Here is a 23,405-nt window from a genome sequence, read left to right on the forward strand (position 1 = left end):
TCTCCTTTTTGCTTCTGTATTTATTATGCATTCTTTCAAAATTTTACCATTTTACAAATGATAATTAAAGAACAATTTTGTTCATATTTTCGATAACAAAAAATTCTGTAAAGGCTCACGTCCTGCCGGTTTTGAAAAACAAAAGAGATTGACAATGCTAGCCGTTGTTTTAATTCTTTTGTGACAGGTTCTTGAGGGTTCTGAGGGGTAGAACACTACAAAAACATGATGAAAAGTGGAGACTTGCTCTACTTATAACCTGGATGGAAATAAATTATTTCGGTATTTTTATATTGAAAGTGAATGAAAATGTATGTTTTGTTTAATATCATCCGTGTCTCATGGTTGTCTATAAAAGGTGAACTCATTTTATTGTAATAACTGGAAACATTTGCCAATACCCCGTGGATATCATGGTGAAGGCAAGATGCTATTAGTCATAGCAGTTGGAAAACACATGCTTAGTTTAGTTTAGTTTAGTTTAGTTTAGTTTAGTTTAGTTTAGTTTAGTTTAGTTCAGTTTAGTTTAGTTTACTTAGTAAATAGATGCATTTTGTAGGATTGTAGATTAAATAATTAAACATTTTGCTAGGCAAATCCAATAAAAAGAAACTCACTTCTTTAGCTTTCGCCATCTGGTCTGATGGCTTGATCACAAGTGTCTTGGTCCACTGCTTCGCAGAAATACTTGCGCCTTTAGTCGGTACCTCTGAACATCATGTGGTAAATTCCAAAGCCTTAGCAGAAGAGATGACAGCCGTGATGATAGACGATGGTGATATTTTGAACTCCCATGACGTCGTATCGCTCTTCACGAACACCCCAATTGACAAATCACTGGACGTCATTAAAGCTAGGCTTGAAAGTGACAACACTCTTAAGGACAGAACCAAATTGAATGCTGAAGACATCATCCAACTTCTCAGCTTCGTTCTCACCACAACATATTTCAGTTTTCGGGGACAGATCTACCGCCAGATTTTCGGAGCTGCCATGGGCAGCCCAGTCAGTGCTATCGTCGCCAATTTATTCATGGAGTGGTTAGAGAAAGAAGCAGTTGCCACAGCGTTCCTTGATTGTAATCCAAAGATCTGGAGAAGATATGTTGATGATGTGTTGGAGATCATACAGAAGGATAGCACTCAAAAGCTCACTGACCATTTAAATTCCGTAGACCCGACTGGGAATATTAAATTCACATTTGAAGAGGAGGATCAGGGTAAAATCCCTTTTCTGGACACATTAATCGTCCGCAAAGAAGACGGGTCCTTGAAGCTGCTGGTTTATCGAAAGAAAACGCATACGGACCAGTATCTGAATTTTCAGTCGCAGCACCCCTTCACCAAAAACTTGGGGTCATCCGGCCTCTTATGGATAGGATGGATAACATCGTGACAGAGGAAGAAGACAAGAAAGAGGAGGAAATAAAGATCAGAACAGCGCTAGCAGAGTGTGGCTATCCAAAATGGTCTTTGGATAGAGTTAAACAGCAAATGAAGGACTAGCAACCGAAAGCGAGAGAGAAAAAGAAGGACGACACTCCATCAAAAGGAATGGTGGTCATACCCTACGTGGAAGGCGTGGCAGAGAGGCTGCAAAGAATTTTTTAAAAAACATAACATCTCCACGGCGATGCGACCTACCAATACGCTAAAAAGCCTTTTGGTCCACCCTAAGGACAAGAAGGACATAGAGCAGACAAGTGACGTTGTCTACAATATCCCGTGTAAAGGGTGTGACAAGTCCTACGTAGGGGAGACAGGAAGACAGTTTGGGACAAGACTTAAAGAACACAAGAAAGACTCTGAAACAATAGCCGAAAGAAAATTCACAAGAGCAAACCGAAAAGAATCAACTTCTGAACAACACAAATCAGCCATTACTGACCACATCGCTCAGGAAAACCACGTCATTGAATGGGAAGGGGCAAAAGTACTTGACAGGGACTCAAACGCATTCACCAGAAGAATAAGGAAGCCATTCAAATCCGCAAAAGGGGGGCCAAAGCAATCAACCGCGACGAAGGTATCGTCTCTCTCGATCACGTATACGATCCACTGCTCAAAACAAAAACAACATCACTTCCGGGAAATGTCAACAAGCCGTTTCGCGGGAAAAGCAGTGGACCAAGACACTTGTGATCAAGCCATCAGACCAGATGGCGAAAGCTAAAGAAGTGAGTTTCTTTTTATTGGATTTGCCTAGCAAAATGTTTAATTATTTAGTTTACTTAGTTTAGGGAAAAGGGAAACACAGCAAACATGCACAGAGCCCACAAATTAGTGCCTCTTTAACAAATCAATTTTAAAACATAGATACTTACAAATACAATGTGTTACAGAGCCTTTAACATATCAGTTCATTGCAAATGTACATTATTATTTTACCAAGCGGTAGAACAAATTACATGCCTGTGTCAAGATAGTAACCAAGAAGATCAGGTTTGAATTGTGGTAAATGTTGATGTTTATGAAATCAGAATGTTCCATGAATTGTAAATATGGTTTGAAAAGGATAGATTGAAAACGTCAGTTTTTTATTTTGCTATTGATTTATATTCATTACGACTATAAGTTTGGTAAGCCCTCAGACTAAGACTGCATCAAAGATGTGTAACTTTAATTCGGTGACCAGATATCGCCAACATTTCTTGTCATAATGAAACATTCTAAATGCCAACATTCTCTCTTCTATCATTTTTAAAATGAAACCCAACTAGATTATCCTTGTCTGTAACATTAAAAGAAAAAAATATAACCGGTCGGGTCATTTATCACATCCCGAAATGTAAAAATACCGCATCATGATAGCACGCGCCACATATTTGGACTTTGTGTTCAACCCTAAAGTGCTTTTACGGTATCAAATGGCGTGTTTGCTTACTAAAAAGGGTAATTGATCTAAATTTAAGATGACACTGATACATGTCCTAGTTATATTTTATTTGATATGTTTCAACAATCAGAACAACATAATACTTTTGTATTGCAAGACCCACAGCACCTACTAAACTTTGAATACAGTTATGATTTCAGAGGTATTTACTAACAAACGTATCAAGTTTCTCTTTTTTACTTATGGAGACAAGGTTGAAAATAAATCTCTAAATGGGATTACTAGTTGAGTGTCACCTTAAGAAGAAAGATGATATTTAACTACCGTATCCAGAACATACTACATGAAGACATCAATACTAGAGGAGCAAAAGTAGTACAGACAGTAAGTCAGAGAGGTCGTATTCACGCAGTCAATGTTACCACTATTTGACACACTAAGTTGAGCGGTATTTCAAATAAAATCATGACAGTGGAGGATATCAACTTCACTTGTGATGGGGATTTTCTCGTTGACCTTACCAACGATACATCGATGATTAATCGATATGTATACGGTGGTTTTGAAACTGTTGTAATTACGATAGTGATGCCTTGCATATTGGTTGTTGGATTAATAGGAAACATGGCGTTTCTTATGACAATTATAAATGTTAAAACAATGAAGACGGTTACTAATTATTATCTGATCCACCTTGCCATTGCGGATACATGTTTCTTAGCGATAGCAGTTGGTGAAAAGTTATTCAGATACTGGGTGGTAGGTGTGCCAAGTTACGGGGATTTGTTTGGTACTGTAGGCTGTATTATAATATACTGTGGAGTGTTTATACCTTTCTTTGCATCCCTCATGTTGGTTACGGTAGTCTCATTGGAAAGATATTACGCAATATGTAAGCCTATAAAGCATCTCGCTATTTGGCATAAAAAATACACACTTCGGCTTATCGCTGCATGCTGGGTAATCTCCATCAGTCTAACAGCTTCCATCTTACCGGGATATGTACCTATTGCCTACCAATGTATATTGTGGCCTGAAGATGATGAAAAATACACAAATTTCCCGCCAAAATTCGGATATTGCAGCTCCATTAGTTTTGGTGCAATGGTGTATGTCAATTTAGCGCAGACGATACCGTTCTTGTTTGCAATGACAGCAAACACCATATTTTACATAAAGATCATTCGTCACATGAAGAATCGCGCAGGTATTTTCTCAGCTTCATCTGTAAACCACTCAAATAGTTTCAAGAGGATGAGTGTGCGAATGCATGAACAAGTCGCAAGAATGCTAGTTATTACTGGTGCAGTATTCTTCATTTGTCAAGCTCCTTACCAAGTTCTGTGTTTGGGACGTTTTATTCAATTTGTTTTTCATGTTGAGGCAGTAGATGAAGTATTACATATGATGACATCCGAAATAATTTTATGGACTTGCCGCATACTTCTCTATGTAAACTCCGCAGTAAATCCGTACATTTATAATGCTACAAATGCACGCTATAGGAAAGCGTTACTAACTTTAGCTCCGTGTTTGTCGATAAAACGTATTACCTTGAGAAAATCTTCATCTTCAGTAAGCACAAATGTCTCAAATAGTTATGAAGGGCAAGTCAAAGAAGAGAATGAGTTGTGATTTTCATAACATGTTGTTATATCGATGGCTATAAAACATAAAAATGTTTAAGGCCGTTGAAACATCTAATTGATAATGTAGCATGACTTAAAAGGGCATTTCGTGATCCACAGCATCATTCCCCCCATTTCTAAAAAAATTTCTTGTAGATTAATTCGTTTGGCAAAAATATCGTGTAATTTGAATCACGTTCTGGTACACCAGAACGAAATTACAACACATTGTCTATGGAGCAGGGTAATACATCATAATCATGCACAAGTCGCAAAATCGGAATCAAATGAAATTTTGGGAATAAGCTTTTTTTTCGTGGATATCTACTGAAAAATGTCATAAAACAGGATGCTAGGATCACGAAATACTCCTTTTAGTGTCAGTGCCAGAACTGGGTAAACCATTGTTATGTTATTTTCTGATTATTCTTCCAAAGGTCAAGTTGTATTATGAAAATAATATTTTTCTTTAGTAGTTCTGGATATAAATTGGGGGTAATCACTGTTCGTTTGGAAACCACTCGAGGGCTATTATTTTCATTTACTTATGCATAATTGGATCCCTCACTAGGGGCAAAGAAATAAATTTAGAACAACAGTTGTAATATGACCATATGATGACAATGGGACAAGCATTATACTATGGTTAAAAGATTCTAGTTTCAGATGTCTTGACAATCGTATTGTTTGCCTTACGAATGTTCCACAATAATATTATTTCAATTTCAACAACGATGTTTTTTCTCCTGCAATATGGCATTCAAAATTAAACTGATAATTGCTACATTATACATGTTTGCCTTTTTGAGATGAAAGAATCACGGCCCGTCGTTTCATGTTTGAAGCTAAGCCTAACCGCTAGGCAAAACGAGGTTTTAAACCTGGACTTGGAGAAGAACGGTAGATCCTAAATCTTAAATCTCAGAAAAAGCTTTCCGAGCACCTGTTATCTAACTGTGCAGGAAATGTATGGAATGGACCATAAACATAAATTCAAACATATGCGTTAGCGTTAAACTAGAGGGTGAAATGGTGAGTAAAAATGCGTTAGCGTTAAACTAGAGGGTGAGATGGTGAGGAAAAATGTTGAGATATATGTAGTTATTTCTTCAAATGCAATGAATCCTAATTTTCCGGGTGGTTTGGTTGGAGATGTCCTCTGTGTTTCCCGGCCGCAGCCCACTGAAGGGGGAGGGGTCACCCAAACTGTTCGATTTGTTGGACTAAGGACGATTAAGGCACGCTGAAGCGGAGGGTGGTCGGTGCGCCGTCGGCGTTGTAAGGGGAAACATATTATGGCAGACATGTTTTAAGCTAATTTTTGTCCTCCTGTCAAGTCAAAGAAATTAACTTTAACAAATGATGGTACCGCAGATTAATCGATTTTGGGGCATTATGTTAGCATAATGTGACACAGTATATAGAATTGGCACATTATGTAATTCCTTGTGGGTCATTTAGTAGAAAAAACGTTAGCCAATTCAAAGTCCAAGATGACCGCCATTTGTCAAGATGGCCGAACGTAAATGAGAAATGTTTATGTCAAAAAGGGTCAGATGGTCATTCAGAGCGCTACTTTTTGCAGCTCCCCCCTTAATTATATTGCGTGTATTACCTTGTGCCTCTCTAATCTCTGCATTTTGGAAGCGCCATTTTCACACACTGGCTGTCAAAATGAAACCTTAACATGCCTTGATATCCCACCAAACACAAAACGTTTTAAGGTTATATTTTGGGTTTTGGTTTTGGTAAAAACATTTTAATAAGAGAAATTGTCGGGTTATAGAAAGGTCATGAAAACGTTTTAAAACGTTTTGTATGAATACATGCCATAAAATGGTTTCAAAATGTTATTGTAAAATAGTTTTTTGCAAACATTGTTTTGATAAATATCTTGTCAACACTTAAATAACATTAATTTAGAAATTAATATTTGCAGGAAGTTATCAAAAAATGTTTTTGAATGTTATGAAAATGTTTTATACCCTTTGTATACCCTTTATATAACCCGACATTTAAACATTTTTTGGCAACCTTTTCGACCTTTTGCGATTGATGTCCAACACGTTTTGTGTTTGCTGGGATAGTGGTCTGTATCATAAAAATACAATAACTTGAACAACCAACAGTCAATAATAACCGAGTACACCAAAGTGGATACATGGCAATTCTCGCGTTTCACAATACGATGCGCCTCCAGCGGTCGCTGGGTCGAGGCCAAAATACGCAGTGCATCATGGGAAAAGGTCGACATCCAAAGCCCGCGTAATTCGAATACAATACAGGAACATACATCATTGTGGGTTTAAATGTCATTATAATGATGTTACATGCGAATGCACACTAAAACAACAATTTACAATTATACTACATCCATTTTCTATCTATTGATCACAGGGAATCCTTCGTGGAGCTGTTTTCAACATATTTATTATCACACTCGTGTGGAAATTCAATAGCAGCTAGAACGGCGATGTCGACTCTAGAGTCAAAAAATTGACTGCCAAGAGTAACCGCTGGCGGCGCATCGTATTGTGAAACGCGAGAATTGAATTGGTTTTACAACCAAAGCAAAATGGGTCAGACTGGTGTCATTAAATCAATTATACAGTGGACATGGAAAGGAGTTTGTTATGTTCTGAAACTTAATGTCGAAACGCACCCTTCATATGCATTGAAGTACCGACGTATCAGGTCAATGACAATCACATTATATATTCAAACTCATTACAAAGCCATTATTTCATATTACAATTTTCCATTAAACTGGGCTAGAGATCGAGCTTTTCACTTTGCTTATTTGCATTTGTAAGGTCCCAGAAGGCTCGTAGACTTATTTCTTACAAAAAGGCATTCTAAGGTTGAGTTTAAGGGGACACTGCAAATATGGTTGGATGGTGTAACTTAACTATTTTTTTTCAAAGGTCGATTTTATGGAGTTTTTTCTTTTGCCTCATTTCATGTAAATCTAAATGGCTAAAGAGCCGTTTTTTTATTCTTTTAATATTTGGTCTCTACGGTCCGTCAAATGTGGCCAAATACCATTTTTTTCTTGAGACATATCTAAGTGTCATATGTGCCAAATTTCAACACAATAGGGCTGCGCGCAAGGTTCAAAATGACGCGAAACGACACTATGCTAAAATTTAAGTTTAGAAACACTGAATATGCAAATTGGTCAATACATTAAAAATGCAAATTGAATCGCAATAAAATGATAAATAAAAACATAATTAACTTTCTTTAATAAAATAGGATTAATAACCAGTTTACCTACAAAACAAAAGCGTCGTAAACATGGTAAAACAATAACATATAAAAGAAATTGCATGCGTGCATTAGTTTATGAAAATGAGAACGGTTGTGCAATTTCTTTCAAATTAAAAAGCAAACTGAAGCTGAAATTGAATATGAAAAAACCCTAAAATGACTTAAAAATACCTTTGTACCATTTATGTGTTCAGTGTTCCCTTAAAATCGCTTGGGCAACGACCAAGTATATTACATCAATGATAGCATATCCTAAAATGAATATTTCATCGAGGACACTTAAAAATTTTGTTTTTGAATACAACCAGGTCTTTTATCCCTGCATGGCTAACATTTTTATTATTAATAATTAACATTTCATAACGCAGTACTTTCAAATATATCTCGGTTGTGTTGAATACAATACTATTTAGCTTTTGTAAGACTTATTTTCATATTGGACAACCGGATGTGATAACATTTATTTTAAAATTAAGCAAGGCTAAGGCTATCACATTAGTATTGTAGCGAAAAATGAATATATTATCGGTGATACTTTGAATAAATCTTTAAAATGTCATCAAGTTTCTTATATCATCACCGTAGCACCTGCTAATATCAGAAGCATTTTGCGTTAGTAATTGACATTTCCATGTCATCATTACCATGATGATCAATATCGCGTATGAATATGATCCTATAATTTTTTTTATCATGTTATGATTAATCTACGCTTACCGCAATTAATAACACCGTTAAGGTGTTAGCAGTGATGCAATTAAGGTTTCATTTATTGTAACAGTTTTGGACTTTGTGTTCAAGTGATACACACCTCCACCAACCTTTTAAATTGGGAATATTGAGTGATATAAGCATATTTAACAGAAATGGAGCGTATTGATCTCACATTAGCCATTTTATCTCCAGCAAGAACAATGTAAATTTTGGGTTATATTCTGGACTAGTGATACCTAACGGGAGTCATTTACCTCAATAAATGTTATTTATCTTTTTACGTGGCGATTTATTCACATGGCTACTAAAATATTCTAATATTTTCTTTGGGAAGGACATACGTGATTTACAATCTGAATTGATCTCATGAAAGCAAAGCGTGGTATTTGTTCTTAAAAGAAGGTAATTCAAATCTATCCATCTACAGGTGAAGAGTGGGAGAAACTGGTCTTCTTTTCAGTTTCTCCATTTCCACGGCAACCTACCTGCTCTTTTAAATGGTTCCAATGCACGTCGTTTTTAGTTTTGAAGACAAAACCTACCCAGGTTTTACCTGTTATATGAACTATGATGCCTGCAAATTGTGTGGGTTGACGTGTATATAGTGATAATCTTGCAAGGATTTGGTGTGCGCCACCGTAACTTTTTGGACACCACGTGTTTGTTAAATCATTTTAAATGGAAAAGTCTACCAGTTATTTCACACTTCTTCATTGAGCTTAATACCAATAATACTTTAGTAATCAATTGGTATGTGTACAGCGATTTGCATGATACCTATCGGTCTACTTGGAAATTTGCACCTTGCACTCGCTGATAGCTGGTTTCTTACTGTGGCAGTCGGGGGAAAGTTGTATTGGTATATCTATGTTGGCGTGCCAAGTTCTCGGGACAGTGAAGTGTCCATCATTCCCACGGAAATAAGGTTTGGTTTTATCTATTAGCCTATATATAAACTATGATGGTCGCGGATTGTGGGGGTTGCTGATTTAATTATCTTGTAAGGATTTGGTGTGCTGCGTGCCAACGTGAACTTGTTGGACACAACGTTTTTGTAACATCATTTCAAATGGAAATATCTAACTCTACCTGTGAGGCACACTTCTTCATTGACCTTATTAACAATACTTTAATGATCAATTGGTATGTGTACAGCAATTTTGAGACAATCCTAATCAACACTGTCCTGCCTTGCATATTAGCTATCGGTCTACTTGGAAATTTATTGTTTCTGCTGACTGTTGCAAAAGTAAAAACAATGCGGACGATTACTAATCAATATCTGGTGCACCTTGCTATTGCCGATAGCTGGTTTCTAACTGTGGCAGTCGGGGAAAAGTTGTATCGTTATATCTATGTCGGGGTGCCACACTACGGAGACTCGTTCGGGACAGTGGGGTGTGCCATCATTCACACGGGAATCTTTGTACCGTTTTTTGCTGCTCTTACGTTATTGACGTTCGTTTCTTTTGAACGGTATTACGCAGTTTGCGAGCCCATACAACATCTTGTTATTTGGCAGAAGAAATATACTGTTCGTCTTATTGTCATATCATGGTCATTGGCTATAGCATTGACGGCTACCATTATCCCTGGGTTTGTCCCAATTATATATTCTTGTTTGTTATGGCCAGAAGATGAGAAATATCAAAACCTTCCTGAAAAAGTTGGTAGTTGCGTATTTATTGGATATAACATGAACGACCCCGATGCGAGTAACATAGCTGTTGTGGTTTATGTAAATTTAGCCCAGACGGTTCCATTTTTCATCGCCATGGTAACCAATGCAATAGTATACACTAATATTATTCGAGCAATCAACTCATCTAGATCAGCCAATATATTTAAAGATTATTCCTCGAGGAGGAAAATTAAGTTAGCTCATGTGCGCACGCGCGATCAAATTGCCCGGATGTTGATTGCAACAGGTGTTATTTTCTTTGTTTGCGAGGCACCGTACCAACTGTCTTGCGTAGCGCAAGGAATCCAAACCTTGTTAGGCATTGAACCAGCTGGTGGTCTGCATAGCGAAGTATTTGAGATACTCTTATGGATAAGCCGTGTACTTCTCTATATAAACTCTGCCATAAATCCATACATTTATATCATCACAAACTCACGCTACAGAAAAGCGCTTTTAAATTTAGCGCCTCTTTGTTCTTCAAGGACACAACAGAGTAAGCCACCCTAATACCATAACTGAGATGAAAGTTAACAACGATTACAAAGTGTCAGTAAACTGGAATAGATGTCAAAGAACAGGGATAAAGATCTGGATCATAATTCTATATAGAATATTCATATCATGTTCATCACTCGCACCTGTAAGATTAGTATCCTTGAAAAGAGTGGTATCGTATTCAATCTATGTATGCAGATTTACACAGATAATAAGTGCAACCTGATTGTAGAGACAGGGCGATATATGCGAAAATTGTTTAAACCTATTGCTATGGTAGTTAATCCTGTTCAATCATCACTTCTACGGCGAATATATTTGGTAAATTTGAGTAGGACACACATTGCACATTGAATTAAATTTCAATATACCAAAATCAAAATTTAACCAAAATCAATTCTGAACCAACCGAATGCTGAAAAGTGTTATTAAAAGTGTTATTAATGACTCAAGATAATAGTGAAACTCACGCAGAGAGAAAAATGACAATGAAATCATCTTTTCATTCGCCGATACTAATACATTATTTATTCTCATACAATGGTCTATATCTCCGATGGTCACTAGCTTTCTGCGTGAAGAAACGATGGTTTGTAATGTTTATTCACCTTGACAATACATGCTATTGAAGGTATTGGTTACCGTAATATGCTGCAGCTGTGTGCATTATCTGTGATTGATGCCTCGATTATAGGTATTCGTCGTGTCATTAACACGGATTGAAATGTGCCGCAAAATGTTAAATTTAAAACTGCAATAATTCACGAGAATTATATATATAAATCTAGGAGTTAATAAACAAGCCAAACATTGAATAGTTATTGAAACGTATTTTCCTTTCACGAGTTAATGTTTCCAAATTAGATAATTTTATTTAAACCTGATTTTGTTGTTGTAATTTTTACACTTGTCAAACTCACACCCAAATGGAATCACCCCAATTTGTTGTGTTTGTAGGTCAACAGAGCAATTTTGACATAAAGTCATAATTATGACTTCCATGTTAAACGACCAAAATAGCCAGTGGTTGCCTTGTTATTTTAGCTTAAATCGGACAGCAAGTCTTGCTGGCTAATATTATTTCATCATTTTGGGTAAAAAACAACAAAATAAAAATTTGATGGAAATCGTCCATCATGGCTTTAAGGAGAAAAATTTATATACACGAGATATTCGAGCTCAACATCCTTAAATTCTAGCGTTTCACAATAAGGGCGCCGCCAGCGATTTGCGATGTAATCGTGATGTATCATGTGAAAAGGTCGACATCCAAGTCCGCGCAATACGAATATTACCATGCTATTACATAGGAACACGTGACAATATTTTTTAGTTTGTCAATATAACGGTATTACAAGCAAATCGATAGAGAAAAAATTAATTGTGCACATTTCAAATCACATTATTAAGTATTATTGAGTATCGATTCGCGTGTAACACCTTTATTTTGACAAACTAAAAAAGACTGTCACATGTTCTCATGTAATAGCATGGTAATATTTGCATTGAGCGGGCTTGGATGTCGACTTTTTCCCATGATACACCACGTTAACATCACGATTACATCGCAAACCGCTGGCGGCGCCTTATTGTGAAATGCGAGAATTGACCTATAACACCTCCCAGATATGTCAGCTTATCTCGTGTATGGTTGCCTAATCCAAGTCACCTAATCCTTCTGGTTTCATATTGATATACTAAAATTGTTAAAAATAACAGATGTATCGTATCCTATAATACAGCCTATCAAAATATGTTTGCTGATGCATTACCCTATCTGTAAGAACTGCAAAAAGTTCAATACAGTCTGAGAGTTATACTTGAGAATTTTGTCTTTCATAATACTTTATTACACGTCTGTTTTTAGATCTTCTTACAATTCATATTTTCATAACAACTTTCTTAAATGTATTTTTTTAAGTAAAAGCAACAGATCGGGATACTTTCCATATTTATGATGCATAACTTACTAATTAAAATAAGTCTGTTAAGGAAGTAGTATTTCTTCTCAATTTCTTATAAATTCCAAACAAGATGTCTGTTACATAACGATTTATTGTTTTTCCTGTTTGCTCTAAGATTATTGTCTTTATTTCTACCCATAATTAATTGTTTTGCAATTACAAAAGAAGTGTTCCAAATAGTCTTCAACATTACATATTTAGTTGTTTCCCCATTTTTTCCAAGAGAATGTTTAAGAGACATATTCCGATTAATTGGTCTCGGTTCCAGAAGGATTGGTTACATAACAAACCAGATCATTTTGATGAGTCTCGGAATGAGACTAAAACTGCTCAAAATGTATTCTTTTCTATAGTTATTTAAAGTGGCGCACGTGATTCAGTTACTTGTAAGAAACGTAACAAGTTCTGATCACTATCTATACAGTACGCAGGACAACCAATTCTTTAGAAATGAGTAGTCGCGCTAAAAGTCGATCGATACATGTTAAAATCAGCACAATTCAGAGATACACCTTCTTGCTATGAAATGTATTTTCTCGGTCAAATATAAAGCAATATTTTTTTTCTTCAGTAATGTCAGTTAAAAACATAGTGCTTGGATATACATTTTTTTAAAAATCCTGGTGTTAAAATTCAAGCATCATATTTTGTGTGATATTTTTGATTTTTATAGGCCTTTAGTTCGCCCGCGAGCTTTTTACGGAATTCATTTTTAGCGTCTCAAACTAATATAGTTTGCTAAAGAAAGATATTTCCCACCTCTGTAAGGCACATCGTGTGGGTCTATATATTATAGTTTTGTCAGAATTTCCGTTTTTATTTTACCCTTTTTCCCTTCATGCTCCGAAAATGTCAAACTCAGTACTTTATCTCGAGAGCAACCAGCAGAAATAATCGATATTTCAATTGTTGTCAACCAGGTCCCTTTTCCATTGAAAACCAGGATTGCCTGACCAGCGATTTGGTAGCCCAAATCCCCAATTGGATGTTCTGGAAAATGAGGTGAAATTTGGAAATTTGCTCCCGTGATAGCCTGCAATTTCAATTTATAGGGGCTATGAATTCCATGATTATGAAAACCATTGTGTCTGTTTGTTTGTTTGTTTATTTACCTAGGATGAGGTCCATGGGAAACACTGTTCAAACCTAGAAAAATTCGCGTGTTATTATAGGTGATTAGTCCAGCCGAGCAACGGCTGGACTCTTGCATCCCAGTGGTTTCTGCTTCTTTCTTTCTTTCTGTCAACATTTGACATAATTGGCTCTAGCTCCCTAATTATTTGACCGATTCTAACCAAACTTGGGCAAAGGCTCCACTACCCCAGCCTTTACATTTGACATGACCCATTTGGGGTCAAATGTCACGCATGAGTAATTTTGGCTAAAAATGCGAATTTTACCAAAAATGCTTCTTCTTTTACAGATTACATGGTAGCGCAATGAAACTTAGTCATCGGCATCGACTATAGTTGGAGTCTATGGGGTAAACACAGATTTGGGGTCAAAGATCATTAAGGGGATTTTTTCTGCACATAATCAAATACTTTCAAAATGCTTCCTTGCCTACAGATTACATAGTACAGAGATGAGATTGACACATATGCACTGACATTAGCTGGTGTCTATAGGGTAAACACGGATTTTGAGTTCAAGGTCATGAAGGGGTAAAATAGGGTTGATTACTGAAAATCACCTTAAAGTTCACTTTTTTCCCTGCATATTAAGTGCTGTGATCATCAGAATAATGCCAAAATGACTATAGCATTGGGTGCATGTAGGGTTATAATCAGATTTGGCTTGAACATGGGGAGGGGTCTGTTTTGGGGTCAAAAGGGTAAAATTTAGAAATTTGCCCAATTCAAATGAAAATTAGTATATGTAATCACGGTATGATTCAAAATATGATGGAGGTCATTTCAAGGTCACCAGAGGTCAACCAAAGGTCAAAATGGGTCAAATTCCAAAATTCGTCAAATTTAAATCTAAATTAGAATATGTAGTATTGATATGATTTCAAACAAAATGGAAGTCATTTCAAGGTCATCAGAGGTCAACAAAGGTCAAATTATTTTATTAGGTAGATTGTTATCAAACGTAATGCCAACATTTTTTTTATGAAAGGCAATTGTGTTCCAAATCTTTTCAAGGTCATAGAAGGTCACTTCAAGGTCACGGCTGGACTTCGCAGCCTTCTGAGGATGCAATATATCTAGTTTTAATTTTCTGTCCCTCCTATCTCCAGGTGAATTTTGAATGACCCCCCCCCCATCGCGGGTTGGCATTTTCATTACACCCTTCAGACTTGCGTTCGGGTTTGTGTAGGCCTATTTGTCATAATTTAGCGCTATAGGACCTACTTTCTAAATGTATAGCTATAGCCGTGCTATATAAATATTATTAGGTACCGGTATGTAATATTATGTAGGCCTATGGGGGTGGGGTGGGTGCAGAGGTGTGTGAGGTGGGTAGCGGGGTGTATGTAGGGATGGTAGGGGTGGTACTCAACACATTTTAACCATGACTTACAATGCAAGGCTCATTGTTGCCATAAATGATTTTTCCTTTAGGTCATTATAATAGGTTGTTATAAACTTCCATGTTTAACCTTGTATTGTTTTGGCTGCTTCATTATGACTTTCGGTGGGTTTAAGCAATTTCAAACAAACACAAACAAAAGGCACTATACCCAGTCACCTTCATGACAATTGAAACACTAGGTAATTTCTTTGCTATATTGAAGTTCTGGCAACACTGTAGCCAGGCCGGGCACCCAGAGATATCGATCAACAATGCTAGTATTAGCCTAAGATTTCACGCGTGGATTTGAAAAATTTTCAGCTGGTAGTCAAAAATTATGGAATCAAAACGGAAATGCTGACAAAACTATGATATATCGCTCACGGTGATGTGCGTTAGAAAGTTGGGGAAAATCCTTCTTTAGCGAACTATATTACTTTGAAAAGCTAAAAGGTTGATCCAAAAAAGGCTCGCGGCAGAGTTTAAGACTATCAAAGGCGAAAATCTTACACTAAATGACTAAAATTATTGCTTTTCATTTGGCCGAGAAAATTAATTTTACATTGAAAAGGTGTAACTCAAAATTTTGCTCATTTCAACACCAAATTCGATCGTTTGTATTGCCTCATTAAATGACTGAGTGAGCCTTGCATAACAAAAAAATTGTTTGTCCTGCGTAGAGACTGTATAATCAGTTTAGGAAAATGGCAAAAGTGGAATGTTAGAAAAGACTAATAAACCGTTCTGTATTAGCAGTAGTAGCTGATCAAATACAACGGTAAATGGTTAACCGAATAATCATGTTATGTCATAATCCAAGGGTCAAAGAAGTTCAATGATTAGCACTTTCCTTATCGAGTGTGAGTTATAGCACACATCACGTGGGTAATTCGTGATACCTTTCTGGTAGATTTAGACGCCTTGTGACAATGGCTACATACAATTGACAATGGTTACATATTATAACAATTCGATAACCTTAACACTGTCCCTTACATATCCTTTACCATAAATCTGACCAAAAGCTGTCCAAAACATAAAGCGCAGCATGCGTTGTTTTTATTCCAGCCATTCACTACTGTGGCATACAACGAGTATATACCTCGATGGCCTTGTCTCAATCCACCGGATTTCGGATTATAATACACCCTGTGTTGTAAAAGCACGTACCAGAATATTACAAGATGCCGTGATCTTATATTTAAATGGATTCAGTGAAAGCAGATAATTCATTGTGTGAAACATTTTAACCACTTCACCTACTCTTTAAATAAGATGATGTAGATAAAGCATTTGCACTCTGAGCCAGATTGTGAGGTCATGTGTACAGCTCAAAATATAATGACAAGTTGACAACTTTAAAATATTCATAGTAAAGAGTTAATTCAAACTGTTGCAACCTTTAAGGTTATTAATTATTTTAAACTGTTGTGATTTGATAGTTCACAGCATCTTACGAATGGTAGTGAGCTTTGGCAAAAACTGCATTGCTCAATTCATAGCGAGCGTGTAGAAGAATTAAAATATCACAGATATACTTTTATAGGTGCTGCGGTTCTTGAGTTACGTTGTAAAGAGGTCTGAAACAACAACACTTTTGTAAAACGTAAATAACTCATTAACAACAATAAATTAAGCAAGTTTGCAAAGTATACGATTTGTAGAATGAACTTTTGCAAAGCATCAAGGTGTTAATTTTCAATAATATATTGATCTAGATAATGAAAATCGATTTTTAGGTTGCTTCGACCAACAATACCTCGTCTACCCTTAAGGCCATCAGGCTTACACTAAAGTTTTTACCTTTGCATAGAAAGTTACTTAATCCACGTAACGAAGACAGGGTTTAAATAATACTGCAGAATTTACGTATGGTTATCGCACTTAAAGGATTAAACGTTTGACATTTTCTTTATCTAAAGACGCTGATTTTATCCAAAGATGCATATGAAGAAATGAAAACGTGACGTGTGTTGTAAAACAACTTGTTATCAGTGATTGATAGGTTGTGATTGATAACCTGTCGATGACGATGTCCAACTTAAATAAGCACTTAAGATGGGTGAGGCGCATATAATCTAGTTACATACAGTTGTCGAAGAGTCAAGAATTAGGTACGGATATCTGCAGATGTTTAACAACATAACAAAGGATACTACATGTATATATTATTTTAGAGGTACTATATGTGACATGGACGTGGACCTAAAGATGTTTTGCCAATTTTGTTCAGGTCAATCATCAGTTTTGTTTTAAAGCGATTCAGAGTGGTGGATACCCTTATTAGCAGAGGCTACTTCCACATTTCATCCAACATTTCTCTATGGAAAGAAAGAGAGCAAGGTACACCAACATGACGTGGGGAAACAAGAAAAATACAGACTAGACGGACACCAACTTGACGTGGGGAAACAAGTAAAATACAGACTAGACGGTACCTCTCTATGACATTTTGAGATGTTATTATAGTTTTCTATTGAGATGTGATTGGGACTGTGGATTTAATGAAATAACGTTTTGCTTCTGTAACCTGGTAATCACTTATCATTGATGTATGGTAGTTCTAGCGATTGCTTCAATTAACATTTGAACACGTATTTAAACCAAGGAGAATAAACGTCCACAAAACACTTCATAATGGGAGTCAGTCCAAGTGAATTTAAAATTGATAACTGCACAGCTCAAGACACTTTTGAAACAGTACTGTTGACGCCTGAAAATGCTACCAGTTATGAGTACTCCGCATTTGAAAAAGCACTTATTTGCTATATTTTGCCCAGCATCACATTCATTTGTTTATTAGGTAACTTCACTTTCTTTTTTACAGTCTACAGAGTTAAACGAATGCGAACGACAACAAATTTACATCTTATGAATTTGTCAATCGCGGACATCCTTTTTCTTTCGATAATTGTCGGTGAAAAAAACTATCGATATCACATTATAGGAATTCCTAGTTACGGAGATCTTTTAGGGACTTGGGGATGCGGTATCATCTACATGACCGTCTACACCACATATTTCAGTGGAATTATAATCATCACTTTGATTTCGTTAGAACGTTATTGTGCCATTTGTATGCCACTAAAACACATGGTCTTTTGGAGCAAAAGAAGGACATTATGTGCGCTAACGTTTTCGTGGTTTCTGTCGGTTCTCTTGGCAGGGGCTCTGTTACCCGGTTACATAAAACTTTCTGTTACGTGTATTATATGGCCTCAGAATGGAGCTTATGATGAGTATCCATCGACCGTAGGACACTGTGGGGCATTCGGTACTGGCTCGCTAGCCTTTGAAAACCTTATCCAAACTGTGCTGTTCTTCGTCGCTATTGCAGCCAATACTGTATTTTATGCTGCCATTATCCTAAAGATGAAAGAGCGTGCTAAAATTAGTCGCGAACATTCCGTTATGGTGCGTGCTAAGTTGCTACAAGTCCGAAATCAGGTGTCCCGGATGTTAGTGATTAACGGCATTGTCTTCTTTTGTTGCCAGGCACCATACGAAATCGGATGTTTTGTGTTTTTTGTTCAGACTGTAATTTATGACACAGAGCATAAGCACACAGATGATTTTTTGTTGAACGATCATCAATACCGAGTTTTTCTTTGGGTTGGCCGTCTACTGCTATACATCAATGCTATGGTAAATCCTCTGATTTTTAACAGTACAAGTCCATCTTACAGAAAAGCGCTTCGAGCAGCATTTACTTGTCGGCCAAATAAGCTGAAGAAAGGTCGATCATCCAACTTATTTGATGATGGCATTCAAAGTTCAGACGCCATAACATGTAAGACATAATTATAATTAAATTTCATTAAGTGGTGCGGATTAAGGTCTACTTTCAGTAAAAAAATGCTCAACACTAATTTTTCAACTATCCTGTACATGTAGACATAGGCGGGGAGAGGTGAGGGGATGTATAGGACACGTCCCCATAAAATTCATAAAGCAATTATTGTACTCAGTGGCGTACCATGACCGCTCCTACCCGAGAAAAAACAACAACAAATATAGTTCCATTTGTTTCAGAATTGTTTCAACCTTTTTCATAATTTTTCCGCCCCTTTTTTCTTTAATAATTCTTTTTGCCGCCCTTCATTTTGCCGCCCCCTGATTTCGGGTGCAAATTGGGACACAAATGTGCGAGCTTCGCGAGCACTGGCCCATCAAATAACAAAACACACATTCATTTGAGGCTAAAATAGCTGAAATTAAATTTTTCGCGCGCTCAATAAAAATCACAGTAAAACCGAAACAAAATATGCTCGTCCCCGACCCCCTAGATCCATTTATTAGTTTTTCCTAACAATACAGCATCTAACTTTTAATTATACATAGATCTCGAAAATACCAACTATTAGCCCCTTGAAATTATTTATGTTGTTTTGTTTTTGGGGTAATTTGTATTCTATAAACTGTATATTTGTGTGAAAACTGAGGGCGCTATTTATTTATATTTTTAATTTCAATTTAGCCAAGTAAAATGAATTATTCATTTCACTACATGATATCTTTTACAAAACTTCCCTGTTGTTTGTTACTCATATTTCAGTTTTAATGGCAATATACAAGTGTCTACCATTGAAAATTAATGACTCTATTTCTACATGCACCAATCGAACTAGTGCTATAAAATGACAAATTGTTGGTAACAATAAGTCAAGTTTTCATTGCTGAACATACCAATCATTACGATCATTGTCTTTGGTTTTTGATTTGGATGATGATGATGATGCTCGCTTAGATAATTTTGGATCACGAATCCAATAAAGAGCGATTCAACTATTACATAACCCTATGAAGGCCCCTCAAATGTGAAGGTTGTACGGATATAATGCGGCGTTCAAAATTCCCATTTTCAGGTCACCCCAGCAGTTTCAAAGACTCTGAGTGGGGGATCATGCTTCAGCTCATTAGGTCCACTTTGAGAAAACACCCAATATATATATATATGCTGTATATGCTGAATTTTCAGTTCAAAAGCCGATTGTTCAGTACAACCAGTTATCAACCGAAGCGGGGATCTGATCGCTGACCTCGGATGACGATCGACCCGACGATCGACCCGACCGAATGACGAATATCAGGATCCATCCAGTCGATATTATTTAATATAATTGGTTTCATAGTTGGACTATATTATTCTGACCTATGCGTAAAATGATTCGCGAAAAGTGCACAGATGCATACAGGAAACCAATACCTGGTAAAAGAAGGAACATATCACTAAATAAATAAACCGCCCATTTAGGATATACAGGGAGTTAACATAACTGATACCTTAATTATTCTGCTTACTGCATGTAGTATATGCGCTATTTTTCACCAGGACAATGCAATCACAGAAGAGCATCTTATATACTATAAAACGTATACATTTCATACTAATGTCAACCAATCATACCTTCCATTACGAACGTTAGAGCCTGTATGTTTTAATACCTTAGCTTTGGGTTATTGTCAGAACGTTCTTTTTTAGCTTTTACTTTGAAAGATAATGCAGGAGACGACAGAAATGGTCTCTCGGTGCTTCGGTAATAGATATGCCTAAGTATTTAATCTTATGTGCACTGAATGGGAAAATTCCAATTAACTTTCACAATCAAAATACATTATCTAAGTATCTATCATTATTGTAGAATAATTGTAGAGATAACATTATTACCACAGGGTGTACTTTTGATCCTATTATTTCGCTTGGATTACACGAATAAAAATTAACTTTTTCAATATTTGATCAGAATAATTCATTGCAAATAGTAATTAAACGGTGCTTATCAAACGTGTGCACTTTTTAGTACATGAATTGCTTCAGTTGAATAAACATTGAATCTACAAATTACCGACAACAATGTGTCATTATGTTCATTGTACAAATGCTCATTTAACCGAAACGTAATGTTAAAGTTGCACTTTTTAAATCTCTGCTCGTTTCATTTCAGAAAGCACAATGAATAATCGAGATAGGAGTGAAGCTTTTATGAACAAAAATAAGATCGTAAATGCAATTACCAAATGACTATGAGACAAACATTCTCTATCGGCTGAAAAATCTGTGAAAAATCTGTAATCTGACACTGATTTTTCACGGATGTTTCAACCAGAGATTTTGACAGAAAATTGTCTCCCAGTGAATGCTATTACTCAACATGGTAAACGATAACATAAAATCTATATAAGAAAGTGTATTTTGGTTCTACAGTTCTTTAATTTCGTTTCCAATCATTTTAATTCTTACAGGGCAGTTACAGAGGCATATGCTAAGGTACTTCACACAACGTAGTCAATGCTCAGATGAAACCGAATCACAAGCTCGCTATTAAATCGCCATATCGCATTGGAGTTAGGAATCACGATCAAAGTAATCGCTACAGCCTGTGACGTGGGCACTTATGACGGCATGGGCTTAATTGAATAATTCATGTTTACCAACCATCTACCTATGGGATGTTGACGGTATAGACCAAACGACGAATGAGCGGCGAATTCCTCCCCGGTTAATTTTGTTTTATTTCGTGTTTAGAAACATATATCATAAGCTTTAAAATGGTATATCATTTGACTTCAAACGATATCCAGAAGCGGGGTTATGGTTTGTTGAACTTTTGCTCCTTCAACAAAATGGTAACTTTTTCGTTTCTACATGTGTCTCTTTTTCCACATTGCTGGTAATAAATATCAAACAGTCATAATTGCCGGTCATTTCAAATCATCCCCAAGTCAACGAGGTTCACGAATGTCATGTCATTGTTAATTGTTGGTATACATACCTAGCCAAAATACAGTGCTTTGTAACCCACCACTTGAACAGGATTTAGCCAAAGCAAATGTTTTATTTGAATATTGGTGTCAAGCCAACAGTTAGATTAAACAAAAGGAATGAAACCCCACATATCCAAAGTGATGTTTCACGGCCATATGTTGAAACGCCATTTTCGATAATTTTATGTAATGTTTCACGGTCAAAAGCAACCATGATCCTTTAAAATGCGATAAATGGATGATATTGCGTCACGCGATTGGTTTATTAGTTTGGGATCCTCAATGACTAGCCTGATTTTTAAAAGAATAGCATGAAAGCTTTGGGGCAGGTTCTTAAATTTGCATAACAGGGGAAGTGTTTGTAAGAAGCAAGTAAAGGTAGGCAGTAAAGATTATTATTACGCCAGTGATTCTAGTTGTGTTAACCGATTTATTACTTTAAAATAAATCGAAAGAAATGGCAACTCATTGGGTAAATGGTGATGTTTGAAGGACATGTGACTTTAAGTGTGATATATATATAGATGGCAAATAGCGTCATGCGAGTGTTTAATATCCCATGTTAGATTACCTGATTAGTTTTCGGCACGAGAAAGCTCAGAGCATGAACGCTTTGGGGGAAAACATGGCGTCCACTTGGGGTTTGATCAAGTACACATGGTGTAGGGCAGGTGCTTGAATATACATCACAGGAAGAGTGTGTGTAGTTTTAAAGCAACAAGATGTTAGATAAGTGATACTTGACATAACACATAGATATAATGCACTATCACAAGTACTGCTTTGGAGGCAATACCTGTTGAGCAGTGAGTAGCTAGGGATTGGGGGCGCGCATAGACATACCACCTAGACCTATGACTGCCCATCCCTAACCATGGTAGCAGGTGAAGTCACGTATCCAAGGTGATTTTGGTCGGGTGGTCGGACACGGATAAATAAGCGTTCATGTCTGGAAAGAAAGACGCGGTCGTTCGCGTGATTGCTGCGGCGTTATCGCCAGTGTCAAATACAAAATGTTTGTAGACGCGACCATGTCTGCTTGCCTTCTTCCGGGTATGCGTCCTTGTCAAAATTGTTGCTAAGCTGTGTTGACATCACTACGCGAAGCAAAGTCGGTATGTCTAGGTACTTGTTTGTCTGGGGGGGGGGGGACACGCACCTTGGGCGCCACCTTAGGGGAACGCCGAAATGATAGTGGACAAACACTAGATCCATGTTTTCCTTAAAAAGGTAGTTCGCACATGATGGCCTACGAATAACATCTCGTGTACCCCCACCACCTTTGTATAATTTCCTAAGGCTAGTTTCGCCACTGATTTTTTTTCTTCATATTACCGTGAATATGCATTAGGGGGATCTAAAACGCTCCGACGCAAAACTGTGTTCCGCCCTGCTCGAGATTACGCCAATAGCTAAGTCCTTGATATTTTGATGAATTCCTGAAGGGCGTCCGTATTCCGCCAACGCGTATTTCGTTAAAGGCTTACAACGTATTTGGAAAGTTGAGTGTATGTTTGAAAAAAAATAGTATTT

The 23,405-nt window shown here is 36.7% G+C and overlaps 2 protein-coding genes across 2 annotated transcripts in view; both read left to right on the forward strand.

The window, feature by feature from the left end:
* The first annotated feature begins 750 nt into the window (after window positions 1-750).
* Window positions 751-1,395, forward strand: LOC140172739 (uncharacterized). Its single transcript, XM_072195870.1, has one exon. It carries the CDS (start codon window positions 751-753, stop codon window positions 1,393-1,395), a length of 645 nt encoding a protein of 214 aa, XP_072051971.1.
* A 237-nt stretch (window positions 1,396-1,632) lies between these two features.
* The window catches only part of LOC140172740 (uncharacterized), an 83,492-nt gene continuing 61,719 nt past the window's right edge, over window positions 1,633-23,405 (forward strand). Inside the window, exon 1 of the mRNA XM_072195871.1 lies at window positions 1,633-1,932. Within this exon, the coding sequence (XP_072051972.1) occupies window positions 1,633-1,932 (300 nt within the window). The remainder of the gene's footprint in view (window positions 1,933-23,405) is intronic.

This window comes from Amphiura filiformis, chromosome 16 (assembly GCF_039555335.1).
Source record: "Amphiura filiformis chromosome 16, Afil_fr2py, whole genome shotgun sequence".
Lineage (NCBI taxonomy): Eukaryota > Metazoa > Echinodermata > Ophiuroidea > Amphilepidida > Amphiuridae > Amphiura > Amphiura filiformis.

What these genes read in the sequence shown, in the direction of transcription:
- LOC140172739 (XM_072195870.1), top strand. Translation starts at nt 751, where the DNA reads ATGACAGCCGTGATGATAGACGATGGTGATATTTTGAACTCCCATGAC.